Here is a 12221-nt window from a genome sequence, read left to right as displayed (position 1 = left end):
GAGAGAGAGAGGGATAGAGAGACAGACACACAGCCCTGAAGCAGAGGAACTCCCTCCTTGGTCTTTTTCATAAGGCGGAGGACAGACAAAAGAGTGCACCCAGCAGGCTCTCAGCGCAGCTCGCCAGCGAAACCAAAGCCCTCTCAGCCGTGATTTCATTTCCAGCAGGATCAAGGGTTTCCGTTTGCAGTTCATCGTCTACAGTGAGCTGTGTCATCGATGGAGTTAGCAAAGAGAGAGAGGCACAACAAATGTGTTTTTCCTGGCTGGTAAAATCTGGGCAGGAATTTTAGTAGGCAAAAGAAAGCTACAGACTAACAACTCCTGAAAGCAGACGAGGACCCAATCTGAAGGACGATAAATAACATACAGTCCAAGGTAAGTGTTTCATCCTGTGTCTGTCAGCTGTGCACGTTTTTGGAGCTGACACAACATCTGTGGCAGGATTATTCTAGTTTTTAAAGCAGAGAGGATTAGAAGCTTATCTGCATATACTGTGTAACAGACATAATTCATCTTCAATTATTAGATCGTTTGCTACCAGCAACAACCCTGCAGTCTGCTCACCGGTAAACCTGTGGTTGTTTGTTTTAACTATAAGACAAATAATGTAACCGCCTACAGTGGGCTTCATATCAGACACTCGTTTCATGTTAAAGGGAGTATTTCATAGCAAAGAAGTAGTCATTCAAACAGGCTTTACTGACCACATTCTCACCCCTCTGTGTGTTTTTACATTTAGGTAACCATGCAAGCTGGAAGAGGCCGATGGAGCAACTTTGTCCGGTTTATGTTGGCTTTACTGTTCACGTTGGAGGTCTGCCGGGTCCACAGCTGTCGGATTGGCTCAGGGTCAGAGTGTGAGAAAGCCCCTTTCGTCCCAGGCCACAACCTGGCAGGGGAGGGTTTTGATGTGGTGCGGATGCGTCGAACAGGGGCATATGTCATCAATGTCAAAGGTCATCTGGCTGATAACCACACCTGCACACTGTGTCCAAACCGCTTCCAGCAAGGACAGGTGAAAACCCTTTTCCACGGTGTCTTCCATCAGACTAAATTCTCTTCACTTCATTCCATCTAAACAACTTTTTCTCTCTCTTGCTCCTGCCTGGTGTTTTTCTACTATCCGTTCTATTCAACGTTTCCTGTGACTATTTTTTCCGCCCACCTGTATCCCACTCTACATCCTGCATTTTCTCTCCTCCTCAGATTCAGAGGCTCCCAGCCGCAGTGCTCGACTGGCGTCCCTTCAGCCGCTGCAGCAAGCAGCTGTCTAGCGCCCTCCACCACTCTGTGGAGTCCTTGCTGCGCAGCTCCAGCTCCCTGGTTAACAACAACTGGGACCTGGGTTTGAGTTTAGACAATATTGGCAAGGCAGTGCTGGGAGGAAGCCGCTCAGACTTGGCAAAGTTTGCCCGTTCACAGCACAGCGTGGACAAGGCCACTTTTGCCATCCATGAAATCAGTTGCACGTACTACAGGTAAAAGAGAGGGGGGTGGTAGAAATGGTGCCAATGGTTGATGTGGCATTACTGGGATTATCAAATTAGTCAGATTGATATTCAGCACCAAAAGTATGTTCTTATGATGAGGCGACTGAATAAAACTAAGTATCGTTTCATCTATAACCACAGAAGAGAATGCGAGGAATTTTGGTTTTGTTACATATGGTTTAGATAAGTATGGCAAAATTAACATTAACATTTTAACATTAATAACAGTCATTTTTGTCTGCAGATCCTAGCTCATAGTTATTTTCCTACATGTAAAAGGTAAATGTATCGTTAGCATATATTGGTTACAGTTTAAAATAGATTAAAATGATAACTTAGATGATGACTTGCAGGTGTTTCTTAGTGAGAAAAGTAAGAGGGTCATTTAAGGAAAGGCTTAATTTAGGAATAAATGGTATGCAAGAAACTTTTTTTTTTGCAAAGTTAGGACAGCTTGAGGTGACACCTAAGGGTGAACTCAACTGTTTATTGTTGGTTCCATAAGAGTCAATATTATACTCTCACTGTGTTATGGTCGAACTCCACATGCCTGTTGTTTCTTTCAGCTACAGGCTGGCTGATCATCCCCAGCTGAGTGCAGAGTTCACGAAGCATCTAAAGAGACTCCCACAGAGCTTAAACACAAGCCAGGACAGAGCCCTATATAGACGGCTGATAGACACCTATGGAACACACTACATACACCAGGTCAGGTGGCTGATACAGTGCACTCTCTTTTTTGATTACAGCAGATTTTAATGCTGAAGATGGGGAGGGGGGGGATGAACCTTGTTACAAATTAGCCTCTTTCTAATTACTTGTTTGCCTCCTAGGTCCAACTTGGTGGTAAGGTGAGGCGAATCACTGCCTTCAGGACCTGCCTGGCCACACTGAAGGGCTTTACCGAGTCCGAGGTCAAAAACTGCCTCAATGCTGAACTCCGAATGGCTCTCGGTTTCCTCCCCGCCAATGCATCCTTCTCCAATAAGTGTGACAACCTCCGGAAGGGTAACATGAGCATGGGCTTCTACCATGGCTTCATGACCCATAAGATTGAGGTAACAGGGGGGGAGAAGTACTTCCCCGACATCCTCTACCAGCAGGACCCATCGGAAGCGTACCACAGCTGGATGAGCAGCCTCCATGACAACCCTGATGTGGTCTCTTACGCCATCTTCCCCCTGCATAATCTGGTGGAGGACTCACAGACCAGTGCTAATCTGAGAAGCATTGTCACAGAGTATATTAAAGAGAACCAGCTGAAGGAAGACGGGTTTGGTTTTAAGAACTGCTCCCCGGCTCCCAACCTGGACCATCACTGCTGTCCCCTACGGGCTGGCAGAGGAACTCTCAGACTGGTGATCCACAGAGCTGCTGGTCTGAGGGCAGACACTTTCACGAAAACAGACGCCTACGTGAAGATCTTCTACAACGGCATGTACGAGGAGACGGAGACGGTGATGGACGACAATGACCCAGTTTGGAACGCCACGTATGACTTTGGATCAGTGGAACTGGGTCAGGAGTTGAGGTTTGAGGTGTGGGATAGAGATGTGCTTTATAATGATGTAGCAGGCAAATGCATCGTCTTTCCTGAGCGGGGAACTCGCTCTCTAAGCTGTCAGCTGAGCAAAGGAGTTCTCTACTTCACCTACACTATCAAATGTGACGCTCACTTGACGGGCTTCAGGTGTGGACGATACTCCCCCAATGCAGAGTAGAGTATTAGATTACATTATGTGTTAGATTTTAGTATTTTCTTGATACATTTTTTTTATTGTGTTATTTCCCTTGCCCTGTCAAGGGTGTTGGAGAAACTATGGTGGCTGTAAAACTGTTCAGTTTTTTTTTAAATGTCTTGTAATGTCTCAGCATTAGCTATATATCCATTGTATATACCAAAATAAAGGGATTTTGAACTGGGACATTAACTGTTGTATGCCACCCTGGGCTGCTTTAAGTCTGATGCACTGACATATATCAGTAAAGCAGCCATAAGGGCTACACACACACACACACTCCCTATTGACTCCCTGTCAAACTTACTCACTTTGCTGAAGTGGCTTTTGTATGCTATATACATTGGTTCTTTCAGAACAATTAGATCAAGTGTAATTAATTTCATATCTTCCAGTCTCTAAATTGAAATACACCTTTAACATTTACGTTTGTAGTTTTTTTTGCAAATTCAATTTTACATTATTTTTAGACCTCTTTTGAAAATCAAGATGTTTGGTGAAATCTGAATCATTTTTTATATGATCTTAGTTAACAAAAGGGACAATCTTACATATTTCTTACGTGGACAAAAAGTTAAAACCCATTTCAAAAAGTATATTACAGACCATGTTGTTGCCAAACCTCGCGTTAGGAAAGTGCAAGTCTTTTGCTGCCAGCAGTTTGGAAGCACATACATAATTCATACCCCATTGGAAAACAATTTAGATCACTTTCTCACTGGCAGCTCCCCCTGCCGAATCGCTGTAGGCATGGCCACACAAGCATTTATTCCAATTTTTATTATTAATTTCAAACAGGAACCTTAAAAACATACAAATGACTTCATAAAAGCTTTTACAGTAACACTTGTACACTCACAACACATTAGCCACTTATACAGTACACGAATGCAGCAGCTACTTCCTCAAATCGCTTGACTTAAGATATTAAAGGAGTAGAAGAAATCAATTCAAGCACCATATTTATTAAAGACATTCTATTTTATATTTTTATTTTTCTAGTTTTACACACTAGAAAATATGGAGTGTTTATGTATGAAATGCATTGAATACACTCACACAACCATTTATCTTCAGTCAAAAAAGGCCAATCAGTCTGCCATTGCCAAAAAATTGCCTTAAAATATAACTAAACACATTACACTTACAGTGACAGAGTACAATTTTCCAGATACTTGGCAAAATGAATGTGAATACCATCATTATAAGTATAGTTTTTAATGTTGCTGTGAATCACAGCAGCTAAAACGTTTTGATGTTAACTCATTGGAAATACAAACTGACAAAATTAACACTGCATGAAGTATGGCAAAAAAAGAAAAAGAAATGTGTGTGCACCACCTCTTTGGGTCTGTAAGCACAATTTCCCTACTAGATTGCGAATATTTAATCCATCAATGACCGCCAGTAAGCATAATGTCCCTTACCGGCATACAATACATTTTTGAATGTGAATAATAACTGCATGGGTTATGTGAACTTAACATTCGATGGTGCACTCCAACACATGCTGCATTCCTGATGGTGTGGTATAAACTGCGCAACACCTTTTTCTTTCAAGTTTCTAAAGCTTGGGACCATTGCATATCATGGTCTCAAGATGGTCTCAAAAACTGTGTGCATGTAAAAATAGTGTTTTAGGCACAGCTACCATGCTACACAGTAAATCAGATCTCAATGTCAGAACTTCTTTCATGGCAGCGTATGGTTCTCAGTAGTTTTCCAGTATAGACACATAAGTGCGTGTTCAGTCGAAACACTCAAGTCTGCCCAGAATCACAGGTATGCCATCAAAAACATATTTGTGCAGTCTCAAGTTTCATGTGTTTGTGTATCACAGTCCCAGTGAGGCTTTGAGCAAAGATGCCATATCTTCAGGTATGGTCCCCTCACCACCTAAAGAACAAATTAACATTTCTTTAAATTTGTAAGTAATTCAGAAGTTAGTTATCATTTATCTAAAACTGTAAATTGTTTCTCCACATTGTAATTTAGCATCTCCCCTTTCTTGTGTACTCCTGATATTATTTAACCCAGGAATTTTACAAAGATGTTCTTACTGTATGTACGAGTTGAACTGCTTGATCAACTATCTTCAATATTACATTTCTCTATACTTTTAGCTTTTAGATAAACTATTTATGAGACTTTCAACAACTAATACTTGTTTAGGGTAAATATTTAATTACTGCTCTCTCTGCAGGGTTCAGGATGTAGCAGAGCAGTGCTGGAATTAATCTGACCTCTTTCCTTACTGATGAACTCCTTGTCATTGATTTGTTAAAGTCTTGCAAAAGGCGATTATGTGAGGGGTAACTCAAAAAAAACACAAAGACAAGATTGCCAGGAAAAAAATGCACTGCTATACCTCAGGCACTACCTAAAGAAATAATCAATATTTCTTGTTTTAATTATTTAGGTTGCATAGTAAAATTAAATGTAATGTATTTATTACAGAGATGTGTGTATGTAAGTGTATGCATGTGAAGACATCTCCTTACCCCGTTCAGCAGCGGTCATGTCCTGCTCCAGCTTTAGTTTTTTCTGGCCCAGCTGCAGTATGCAGTCCTCTATGCTGTCCTTACTGATCAGCTTAATCACCTGTACAGTCCTGACAAACAGCGAGCTCTATTAGCCACTACAGTCAATCAATACATTGAGCACAGTTCTTAAGGGGAACATTTTCACCTGAGGAGGTCCTGTAACTGCAATCAATACCTAATTAATCACATCAGAATCTGCATGCACACAAAACAAATGCTTTCTGTCAAACTGCTCACATAATAAGGGTGGAAATCCAATTATAAGACTCAAAACTCATCCGGCAAGGTGTATTATCTACAGATTCCATCTTACTTGGTCTGGCCTACACGGTGACATCTGTCCTCTGCCTGTTTGTCATTGTAGGGATTACAGTCGATGTCATGCAGGATGACAACATTAGCGGAGGTAAGGTTGATGCCCAGGCCACCAGCACGCGTTGATAACAGGAACACAAATATGTCAGGATCCGTGTTGAACTCATCGATCAACACAATCCTGCAGGACAAGGATATCATTTTAGACATTACATGACCCAATTTATAACACGTTGATGAAGTTGAATACCGAACATTGCTTCCATTTCCATCAATTTAATAGCATCATTTTTTTCAAATCCTCAATTAACAGCTAGAATAAAAGGTGTGCTAGCATTGTTGAATCATTTCAGCATCAAAATAGCAATATACTCATTAAATAGCCCCGCTGCAAAGGATGCAGTATAATAAGAAAAAATAAGTTGTTTGCATTAGATGACTTTGAATTAATAACATTAAATGCTTCATGATTCTGACATCAATGTACTGTGCCACTCTGACCTCTCAGCTATGGGCGTGGATCCATCCAGCCTGACGTAACGATGCTGAAGATGTTTCAGCAGCACTTCCACAATGTCCAGCATCATGGTGAACTGACTGAATAATACAACTCTGTCTCCCTGTAGGATTAAAGAGAAAAACTTATGCTACATGGCAGACATCTGTGTCCTGCATGTACCACGCTTTGCACATTTGTACATACCTTGTTTTTAATTGAGGCCAGCAGCTCTGTGAGGTGGTGGAACTTCCCAGAGTCAAGTAGGAGATTGGTTTCAAGCTGGTAGGAGCTGATGGAGGAGTACTGCTGGCAGAGACGATGCAGCTCAAAGTCTGACATCACTTCCATGTCCTCCTGAATCAGAGCAGCGTCTGCATCAAAGTGAGTTGGCTCCTGTGGAGGGAGAGAAACAGCACAAACATGTTACAGTGGGAAGAATTAAAGAAGGGACATTAGTGTGGAATAACAAACAAATGTAAGTTTAAAAAGTATTTGAAAAGTGCGGCATAAATAAGTTCATTTCCTGAATCAATTAAACGTTAACGCTATTTATTCCCATCTGACAGCATCCAATCAAGTTGCAGGAGCCATGAAGAACTAATGTTAAACTAACAGCTAAGCCTCACAGCACAACTCAGAGAAAGATTCTTGATAAAAAACACAGAGACAAAGACAAACAGCTGGTCAGGGAGTCAGACTGACCTTGAGCATGAGTTTGCTCATGGCTTTGAGCTTTTCTGTGGTGTAGTACTGCCTATGAAGCAGAGGGTGGTTGGCCATCTTCCTCAACTGCATCATCACATTACACAACTCGCGTTCTGCAGAGAAAAGGCATGAGGGGAATTATTAACCACACAGTAATTCCTGTTATTTGAACAAAATAATAGCATGATCCACGCAGTAAATCAGGCTTACTCTCGCCATTGGTGGACTTCTTGAGTTTTTTTAAGAGGTTCTGGTAGAGAACCTGCTGTTTCTCACTCATTGAGCAGGACTCTACCTTCTCTTCCTTGGCTGGCAGCTGCTTGAGGACCTGGAAAAAGGAAAGACCATTAGTTATTCACAATACTTACAAAGGTTTTAACTATGATTACTCTCCTTATGACGCAATGAATACAAATAGCAGAATACATACATACATTTTTATATTTAATATATTTAATATTGAAGACTTGATTCTTCTGCTTGAATGAAAATGTTCACTGGATCCTATTACAATCACAGTTTGTAATATAGGTCGATGCAGGGCAACCAATTACAACAGGGACTGAAAATGTCAATCTGATAGATCATTTTATGCCAGATTTCCCTACAAAACACACTTTACACATACATAATGTTTACACGTTACAAATGAGTAACTTTGCCAGATCAACTCACCTCGCTCTTGACTCTTCGGAGGATAAAAGGTTTCATGATGAGTTTGGCCTGAGAAATACGCTCCCTCTCAAAGAGGCTTTGCTCCTCGTGGGATTTCTGACACACAACATTTAATAAATTAATTAATAATTTGAATAAATAAATAAAAAAATATGATTTTTCTTTGCTGGTTATATCGTTTACATTTCTCTTGTTTTAATTCTTATAAAACAAATACTTTCATTAGACAGTGGTGGGCACCACTGAGTACCAGGAGTGTTGCTGTAATCTGAATTTCAAATCCAAGCTTTTATATCAGAATACCTGATATACCAGGACAGAAGATACAAAGCAAGAGGACAGATTTGCAGTTTTAAGTGGTGTGCATGCAGTTCTTTGGTACCATCTGTCCAAACAAACTGAGCTAACAATGTAACACACACTTACCATAGAAAACATTTTGGAGAGCTGTGTAGTGGAGCTAGAGAACATAGAGGGCATGATGAAGTTCAGGAGAGACATCAGCTCTAATAGGTTGTTTTGTAAAGGAGTTCCTGTCAGCAATAAGCGATGCTCTGCCTACAGAGAGAGAGACAAACAGACATTGTCAACTGTTATGTGCAATAGTTCTAGATGTAAAGGATAGAAAGATAAAGAATTCTGATGTGTATGAAGATACACCAGACATTAGGGGATGACAGTGATAGAAAGTACATTACAAAATGTCAGCAAACTAACGTTAATAGCCATCAGATGACGGTAGCGCAGAGAGTTCATGTTCTTCAGCATGTGACCTTCATCAAAAACGGCATACTTCAGACGCAGCTTACGGAAAAGGCTGCGGTCATTATCGTTTCCTATGGCCAAGTTGTACCTGTAAAACAAGTCAAACACGTCAAACACAAGCAAAACAGAAGAAAACAAAATGACTCATTCACTTTGTGTTTAACTGAGTGACAAGGTGCTTGGAGCATTGCTTTAGTTCCAGTAGCACCGTAACTGTAATAACCTGTCAAATGTGATGATGGGTGTGTGTGTGTGTGTGTGTTTCCTTACGTGGTCACAATGACGTTGAACTCAACATCTTCATTGAGGATGTCGTGTCTGAGGTAGCGGCGGTCCTCTATAGATCCTGTTCAGAACATAAGGGCACACAGTACATTTCTAAATGGTGGGAAACTTTGGAAAGATCCAGAAAAAGGCCCTGTACAGATCGAAATGCAATCATTCATTGAAAAGGGATTCACTGTGTCACTGTGGGTTCCTACTGTGAAGGAATGTTCCTTCTTTACATTAGACTGAAGTGATATAGTGCTCCCCACGCCACTGTAAGGTCATCTACAAAGGTCACAGCCTGTGCCTCTTCCTGGTAAAACTCTGTACTTCCTCTCTGACTGTTTGGCTGACTAGACTATGAAGAGCAGCTGATAAGGTTGAATCCTGAGCACTCAGCGTATCATAATTTCACTCTGTTATAGAAGCCCAAGGTTAAGACAAATCTAACAGACAGAATGTCTCCTTCATGCATTTTGTGTGACTCTGGGTGACATGATTAAGGATAAGTTAGGTGAGCTTAGAACATGTTTTAAACCAATAACTAATAGGATCCTCACACATGTGTTCAGAAATAAGATATGGGAAGGTTCTCTAGGGAATACAGTTTAGGTTAAATATCTTTCATGTATGCACAGCCTTCAGAATTGGGTTGGCACTGCACTGTGCTTCAAAGAAGAAAAGAATTCTGATGTGTAAGCCATCCAAGTCTTCTGAAATGCGAGCGATTCATCTTCAAATATTTCCATCACACCAACAATGAATGAATGAAATAAACACATTTAAACTGGACTTTCCGTTTGTGTTCCATCTTCTACCTGTACACCATAACAATGCAGCTTCTTGCTGGGTTTTGCTACAGTGCTGTTGTTGGTCTGAACATGGGCTAAGACAGTTCTCTTCAGCTGTCTCTGTGCACGTTTGATCACAGTGCACACTTAAGGTTGTCAGATCAATTGTACGTATCCCATAAGGAAGAGAACATGAAAAGATTCATGAGTCTTACCGTAATAGACTAGAACTTTGAGGCTTGGACTCCACAGCTTCAGCTCTCTGACCCAGTTGTCTGCAAGATGGAGAGAATGAAATCAGCATAAATCACTGATAAATAATGATAAAGTTATTTTCGTCCCCACAAAGGGCTTTTCAAATGTAACAGCGAATGTCAAATGTAAACATGGACAAACAACACTATACGCTGCTATGCTGAATAATTATTTAAGTGTTGTGGTTTGATTACATTTTATGAATCATTACCCAGTGTGGAGGATGGCACAGTGATGAGGTGAGGACCTTCTATTCCATTCTGATATAGCTCAGACAGAAACGCTATAGCCTGGATGGTTTTCCCCAAACCCTGAGAGAGAGAGGAGAAAGAGGGAGAGAGATACAGAGTCAGACAAACACAAAGAGATAAATAAAGAGCCAGGTGGACAGACAAAGAAGATATTTGAACACCTGTGTTTCATATCACAAACAGCAAACATCCTGACACACTTTAACAGCACTAAAGCTCGGAGTTAAACAAGCTGTAAGCGCATGCTCTCCTGCTCGGCTTATTAAATATTTATGTGCAGCATCTTTGGTTCATTTTTGACTTTGGGCGCGTGATCGACACCTCACAAGTGTTAGTAGTGCTCTCTGTTACTTCCCGTAGGCCGCAGTCTGGGTGCCTTACCATTTCATCAGCGAGGATACCGCTCAGTTTGTGCTCATGCAGAAGCAGCAGCCACTTTAGACCAATCAGCTGATAGGGTTTCAGCTGGAATCTGAAAGACAATCAATAACAGATGAGGACATGAATTGGAGCCCTCATTTTTATGAAAACACAAACTGTAAGTCACAAATAGGTCCTAACACATAATTTACAGAAACCAAAATGCAAAACCATTGTCACCCTCGTAACATCAATGAAACTGTCACAAGGTTCTACGTTCACCCTCTCAGAAAGATATTTAGAAAGGCATACCACAGTTGTATTTGTAGATAAAGTGATGGATGACACTTTTTTGTAGACCTCCCAAAGTGTAGATCTGTTTTTGTTTATGTAAAAAAACAGTGTTGTAATTGTTTTAATAGTCAAGTGTAAATCAGTGCATGTTACAGTACCTTCTCTGACTCTATCCACCACCCTTATGTAGAAAAATAATATATATATTTTTTATATTTTGAAAGAATACACTATAATCTGCTGTAAAGTTTAGTTTTACACAGAAATATAACATCTCTAATCTGGTCATCTGAATGCACCCTTTGACAATAGTAATAGTAACAGCTGTCTGGACTCCAGTTTAGATCAGAGAAGCATGCAAACACAGACACCAAGTGTGCACTCGTGACCATCAACTGCACTGTTAATGAGGATCACCTACTCTGCATACGAACATAGTGGAATGGAGAATGAGCGAATGTGTGACGTTAGTGTGAATGTGTGGCAGTTTGTTTGCTACCTACAGTCCGTGACAACGGCACATTTGATTAACGGTTTATCCTATGAAACAGAAAGTAACAGAGTTGCTAAAAAGAAAGAAAGTGTTTGCAAGAATCTAACTCTTCCTGCAAATGCTTGAGGCTGCCTTGAAGGAAAAATTATCAACCTATACCCAGTGGGGATAGCATCTGGATTGACATCTCCTCTCAAGCTTGACATGTTTGTGCTCAGGGCTCGGTTACAAGGCTACAAGGTTTTTCATAAACGTTTTGTTTGCTTTGTGCGTTAGTTAGTCACGCCATACAACTGAGCAAACGGTCTGGCTTTCAACGTGTCCCCCCGACTGTGAGCGCATCTCTTTCAAATCCATTTGATCACTTGGTGGATTATCACTGTTTGATTCTATGACTTTGTACACACATTTCGTGGAAAGACGGGCTCTCTCTTAAACTTATTTCAACACATCTGTGTACATTTGACTATACATGTTGAGAATGGAAGCAAAGCTGACACCTATCACCAACACTGGTGAACAACTACTTGACCCAAGAATCATTAAGGCAATTACATGAACATCTGCAGAGACCGCCATGACTTTTAAACACAACTGAGCATAAAATAATTACATTTTATTTTTTTTTTAATTATTTTCTAGTTTAACAATATGTGCATTTTACTCACTGGCTGTTGAGTATGTGGGGCTGTTTCATGGTCCCTGTACCCTTCTCCATCACCTCAGTGACCTGCTTGACCATTTTTGAGGAAATGGTCTCACATTTGGACATGAGG

The 12221-nt window shown here is 40.7% G+C and overlaps 2 protein-coding genes across 2 annotated transcripts; one reads left to right on the top strand and one right to left on the bottom strand.

The window, feature by feature from the left end:
• Positions 1 to 37: 37 nt before the first annotated feature.
• Positions 38 to 3411, top strand: prf1.5 (perforin 1.5). Its single transcript, XM_035657704.1, has 5 exons — positions 38 to 378; positions 743 to 1018; positions 1210 to 1481; positions 2060 to 2201; positions 2327 to 3411. Exons 2-5 carry the CDS (start codon positions 749 to 751, stop codon positions 3212 to 3214), a joined length of 1572 nt encoding a protein of 523 aa, XP_035513597.1. The 5' UTR covers positions 38 to 378; positions 743 to 748; the 3' UTR covers positions 3215 to 3411.
• Positions 3412 to 3997: 586 nt separating this feature from the next.
• On the bottom strand, positions 3998 to 12215 carry LOC118326166 (SWI/SNF-related matrix-associated actin-dependent regulator of chromatin subfamily A containing DEAD/H box 1B-like). The gene is made up of 15 exons (XM_035659103.1): positions 12114 to 12215; positions 10680 to 10770; positions 10259 to 10358; positions 10008 to 10067; positions 9005 to 9080; positions 8687 to 8822; positions 8396 to 8527; positions 7970 to 8065; positions 7505 to 7622; positions 7292 to 7407; positions 6794 to 6982; positions 6592 to 6710; positions 6089 to 6271; positions 5734 to 5843; positions 3998 to 5128 (listed from the first exon to the last, which is right to left on the bottom strand). The coding sequence occupies exons 1-15, from the start codon at positions 12185 to 12187 to the stop codon at positions 5067 to 5069; spliced, it is 1662 nt and encodes a 553-aa protein (XP_035514996.1). The 5' UTR covers positions 12188 to 12215; the 3' UTR covers positions 3998 to 5066.
• Positions 12216 to 12221: the final 6 nt, after the last annotated feature.

Source organism: Morone saxatilis, unplaced genomic scaffold, assembly GCF_004916995.1.
Source record: "Morone saxatilis isolate NCDOM2014 unplaced genomic scaffold, NCSU_SB_2.0 Contig16, whole genome shotgun sequence".
In the NCBI taxonomy this organism is placed as follows: Eukaryota; Metazoa; Chordata; class Actinopteri; family Moronidae; genus Morone; species Morone saxatilis.
The sequence above is the reverse complement of the archived record's forward strand: the minus strand, read 5'-3'. Positions and strand labels throughout refer to the sequence as shown.